Genomic DNA, 5,394 nt, shown 5'->3' with positions numbered 1-5,394 from the left:
ACTGGAACTAAGGGGCCCGAACCATGATAAACAGCCCCAGACCATTATTCCTCCTCCACCAAACTTCAGTTGGCACTATGCATTCAGGCAGGTAGCGTTCTCCTGGAATCCGCCAAACCCAGTTTAGTCCGTCGGACTGCCAGATGGTGAAGCGTGATTCATCACTCCAGAGATCGAGTTTCCACTGCTCCAGAGTCCAATGGCGCTGAGCTTTACACCACTCCAGCCGACGCTTGGCATTGCGCATGGTGATTTTAGGCTTGTGTGCAGCTGCTTGGCCATGGAAACCCATTTCATGAAGCTTGTGGCGAACAGTACTTGTGCTGACGTTGCTTCAAGAGGCAGTTTGGAACTCTGTAGTGAGTGTTGCAACTGAGGACAGGCAATTTTGAATCACTACGTTTTTCAGCACTTGGCAGTCCCATTCTGTGAGCTTGTGTGGCCTACCACTTCATGGATGAGCCAATTTTGCTCCTAGATGTTTCCACTTCACAATAAAAGCACTTACAGTTGACCAGGGCGGCCCTAGCAGTGCAGACATTTGACGAACTGACTTGTTGGAAAGGTGGCATCCTATGACCGTGCCACATTGAAAGTCACTGAGTCATTCTACTGACAATGTTTGTCTATGGAGATTGCATGGCTGTGTGCTCGATTTTATACACCTGTCAGCAACGGGTGTGGCTGAAATAGCCGAATAACCTCATTTGAAGGGGTGTCCACAAACTTTTGTACATATATTGTATGTTGTACATTTTTTATTGTAGATAACATTTTAATTGGAAAAATGCGCCAAAAATACATTTTATGTGCGTGTCTAGAATTTCACAGATAGAAAGATAACAAGTATTTATCCACAATCTGCTCTGGACAAGTCCGGTCCTGGAGTGTCTTAACAAAATGAAACCAAAATATTTAGACTGACTTTATCCAGTGTCCAGAAAAATAGATTTGCATGATATGCAAATATGTGCCCATTTAATTAGATATTGCATCATTTGCATATTTAAAGTAAATATTTCAGAAGAATTGTAATACAAAAAAATATTACAATTGTGTCTGCATTCAACTGGTAAAAGTTAATTGTTATATTGATTAAGGGGAAAAAATGACCCTGTGAGGATGTGGTGCCTGGCCTTAAATTACACAAACATTTATTGCAAATAAATCTTCACATTGATGCATTGGTTATATAAACACATACAAAGGAATTTAAAAATGTGGACATTCATTGGTACTCATAGCTGTAATATGTCCATGTTTTATAACTAAATGTTGTAGATAAAAATATCTAGGCATTGATAATCATCAGCGCAGGCCCGTTTATCAATCGGCTGATCCTGAGACATCTAGGCTGAGGGTATCAGCAGGCTCCCTCTCTAAGAGTGTGTGTGTGGGTAGGTGTTTGTGTGGGTAGGTGTTTGTGTGGGTAGGTGTTTGTGTGTGTGTGTCTGTGTGCGTGCGGCTACTAGTTGCGGCTAGAGACAGAACTATTGATGGGTGGTTGTACCAGCTTCTCCATAATGACAGCAACGATGTGGCACAACTCCTTAGCCTGTGGGGCAGAGAAAAAAGACAACACACACACACACAACAACACACACACACACACACAACACACACACACACACACCCACACACACACACACACACACACACAACACACACACACACACACACACACACACACACACACACACACCACACACACACAACATGAGTAGCGTTCAGGTTGCATCTTTAACGTGCGCTGCCCTTAGTGCCCATATCCCTTCCACTGTCTAACATATCCCTTCCACTGTCTAACCATATCCCTTCCACTGTCTAACCCATATCCCTTCCACTGTCTACCCATATCCCTTCCACTGTCTAACCCATATCCCTTCCACTGTCTAACCCATATCCCTTCCACTCTGTCTAACCCATATCCCTTCCACTGTCTAACCCATTATCCCTTCCACTGTCTAACCCATATCCTTCCACTGTCTAACCCATATCCTTCCACTGTCTAACCCATATCCCTTCCACTGTCTAACCCATATCCCTTCCACTGTCTAACCCATATCCCTTCCACTGTCTAACCCATATCCCTTCCACTGTCTAACCCATATCCCTTCCACTGTCTAACCTCACAGCTTCCACAACTAACCCATACACCAGCGCTCACCAACCTGGGGTCCTGGAAAGCTCCAACTAAATTCTGCTCTCCATGTATCTCTACACGGGACTGGGGGTTGGTGACCACCGCATTGTCATAGCCTACTGTGTACTGAGTAGTACTTCACCTGTTTGAGGTGGACGGTGATGTTTTTTGGGCGTCCTGGGTTGCCGTATTTGATCTCCACTCCTGGCACCTTCTTGTCTTGCTTGGGTTTGACCAAGCTCAGTGACTGCACTTCCACCAACGGGATCACAAACGCCCGCTCCTGAATAACACAGGAAAATTATTAGAAAGCATTAGTAGATGTGAACTAGTAATGATTAAAACATTAATAATAGCAGACATCTTTCAAAGCCATAGATCCATAAAATCCATCATGATCGATCAGTTCACTCATAATTCCTGAAACACTATGCCTACATTATGTACGTTTGGGGTGTCCCTCCATACACAACAGTGTTTCTGGGGTGTAAATTCATTACCTGTGTTTTGGGATGGCAGAACAACACTTCCTCTTGGTTGACAGCCACCAGGCAGGGCGAGGGGCAACTGCGATGGCTGACCTTCTGAGCCAGGAAGATATTAGAGCCGAACAGAGGTAGGGAGCTCAGGCACTCTGGGGATAGAGGCAGCAAATCAATCAATATAATTATATTTATACAGCATTATACTGTAGATATAGTGAATCTAAATATATTTACAAATACATTTATCACAAAGTGCTTTACACAACCAAGGCCAAAATAAAAGTGTGTGCGTGCACGTGTGTATGTGTGCTGTGTGTGTGTGTGTTGGTGCCTCACCGAGGAAGCGTGCTTTGGCGTCGTGGGGGCTGAGGGACAGCATGGTGGTTCTGTCTCTGAGAGAGATAGAGTGGATCTGCTCCAGGTTGGTGCTGCCCCCTTCCTGTCGGGGGAGGTACTCCTTCAGTTCAGGCCTGACAGGGACAGAAGAGAGAGAACTATCAGTAACTCCATCACTCTTAACACAGGACAGAGAGAACAATCACTTATGTCCGGTTTGAAAACAACAGTATGGCTCACAGTGAGGGCTGCTGAGTGTAGGGGCTAAAGCAGTGGTACTCATTGCGAGGCTCGCAGTGATTTTCCTATTTTCCATTCATAACACATAACAATGATACAATTTCAATGCAATGTGTTTAATGCAGGCCTGAATCACTTCATTGAATATATCTATTGTTCCCTGGACGGCAGATAGATGGCAGTAAAGCGCAGCTGTTGAACAGAAAGGCCGAAATAGAACTGCTCAGCTACAGCTACTGACACATATCAGTTTGCTACTGGCTCATTTTGCAGTCTGGTAGACATGGATCAATTCATTATAAAAAAGAAACGTAAATCTATTGACATTGATAATGAGGGGGAAGAGCTGGAGAACAACGTGACAGCTATGAACGAACAACCACCGGAGAACCAGGAAAATCAGGAAGATGGCGGCGGGGAAATGCAGCTAGTTAATGTAGCTAACGTAGGTAACATGGCTCCGGTGGCTAAGAGAAGGATACGGTTGATTCAAGAAGAACACCGAAAGTTCCAAGAGAAATGGACAGACAAGTATTTTTTTGTACTGCATGGTGGGACTAGCTCACTTTGTCTTATTTGCCAGAAGACGGTCAATTGTTCTCAACAAGAAAATTTAGACCGACATTTCCAGTCACATCATGCCCACTTTGACAAAACATATCTTGCACAAAGAAACCTCAGAAACAACAAATTAGCGCAACCCAAAGGACAGCAACAAATGGACAGATCTAGCACTGTTGCAGAGAAAGTGACAGAGGCAACATATGAGACTGCTTGGATACTCGAGGAAACAAGAAGGCCTTCACAGATGAGGAGATTGTCAAATAATGTTTTTTGGCCTTAGCTAAAATATTGTATGCTGATATTCTGAAAGCCTTTGTTACATTGTTTGCTGATAATAATATTGACTGGTGAAATCTGGCGTCTGTGTGCACTGACGGCGCCCCAAACATGCGAGGGAAGGAGAAGGGACTCATAGGCCTGATGAGAAAGAGAGAGGATATTCCAGAATGTGTTACGTTTCATTGTATCATTCATCAGGAAGCACTTGTGGCTCAACTCAAAGACTGTGACTGAATTTGATCCAGGAAGTGGTGAACATTATTATTGCGAGGGCACTGAATCACCGGCAGTTCCGCGAGTTGCTGGAGGAATACCAGACAGAATACAGCGACTTGATATTTCACATTGAGGTGAGATGTCTGTCTCGTGGCGTTTTAGAAAGATTTCTCTCTCTCCTCCCTCAAATCCATGCATTTTTTGGAAGCTAGGGGAGAGAGGAGCCAGAGCTGGATGATCCACAGTGGATATTAAAGCTGTTTTTGTTTTACTGACGTCACCTGACACCTGAACACTGTGAATCTCCAGCTCCAAGGGAAAGCTCAAACTCCGGGCAAAATGCTGCGTGTGGTCACAGCATTTCAAAATAAAATCACCACAATGTTCATACCTGACAGACAGATTGTTCATTTCCCAAAACTCAGCAGGGCAGTCAACAATAACCCACCCCCACGAACACTCGAGGGCACGACTTCTTTAACTTTGATGCATTTTGCGTGTGTTGAAAAGAGTGAAGTTGGAGTTTGAGTCAAGATTCAAGATTATCATGGAGTACAAGAGGTTTTTACATTCATTGAGAATCCCTTTCATGTGCCAGTGTCATCTCTGACCCAGTCATCACAGCCCTCTGTCCTGACCGTGCTGAAATAGAGAGTGAGATATAGTGTCATCTCTGACCCCAGTCATCACAGCCCCCTGTCCTGACCGTGCTGAAATAGAGAGTGAGATAGTGTCATCTCTGACCCTAGTCATCACAGCCCTCTGTTCTGACCGTGCTGAAATAGAGAGTGAGATAGTGTCATCTCTGACCCCAGTCATCACAGCCCTGTCCTGACCGTGCTGAAATAGAGAGTGAGATAGTGTCATCTCTGACCCCAGTCATCACAGCCCTCTGTCCTGACCGTGCTGAAATAGAGAGTGAGATAGTGTCATCTCTGAGTCATCACAGCCCCCTGTCCTGACCGTGCTGGAATAGAGAGTGAGATAGTGTCATCTCTGACCCTAGTCATCACAGCCCTCTGTTCCTGACCGTGCTGAAATAGAGAGTGAGATAGTGCATCTCTGACCCCAGTCATCACAGCCCCCTGTCCTGACCGTGCTGAAATGAGAGTGAGATAGTGTCATCTCTGA

The 5,394-nt window shown here is 44.8% G+C and overlaps 1 protein-coding gene across 1 annotated transcript in view; it reads right to left on the bottom strand.

Moving 5' to 3' along the window:
- Nucleotides 1–740: 740 nt before the first annotated feature.
- Nucleotides 741–5,394, bottom strand: part of LOC112073263 (unconventional myosin-XVB-like) — a 33,822-nt gene continuing 29,168 nt past the window's right edge. The window contains 4 exon segments of the mRNA XM_070440086.1: nt 741–1,555; nt 2,286–2,426; nt 2,644–2,777; nt 2,965–3,098. Of these exon segments, the coding sequence (XP_070296187.1) occupies nt 1,469–1,555; nt 2,286–2,426; nt 2,644–2,777; nt 2,965–3,098 (496 nt within the window). The 3' untranslated portion in view covers nt 741–1,468.

This window comes from Salvelinus sp. IW2-2015, unplaced genomic scaffold (genome assembly GCF_002910315.2).
Source record: "Salvelinus sp. IW2-2015 unplaced genomic scaffold, ASM291031v2 Un_scaffold2203, whole genome shotgun sequence".
Lineage (NCBI taxonomy): Eukaryota > Metazoa > Chordata > Actinopteri > Salmoniformes > Salmonidae > Salvelinus > Salvelinus sp. IW2-2015.
The sequence above is the reverse complement of the archived record's forward strand: the minus strand, read 5'-3'. Positions and strand labels throughout refer to the sequence as shown.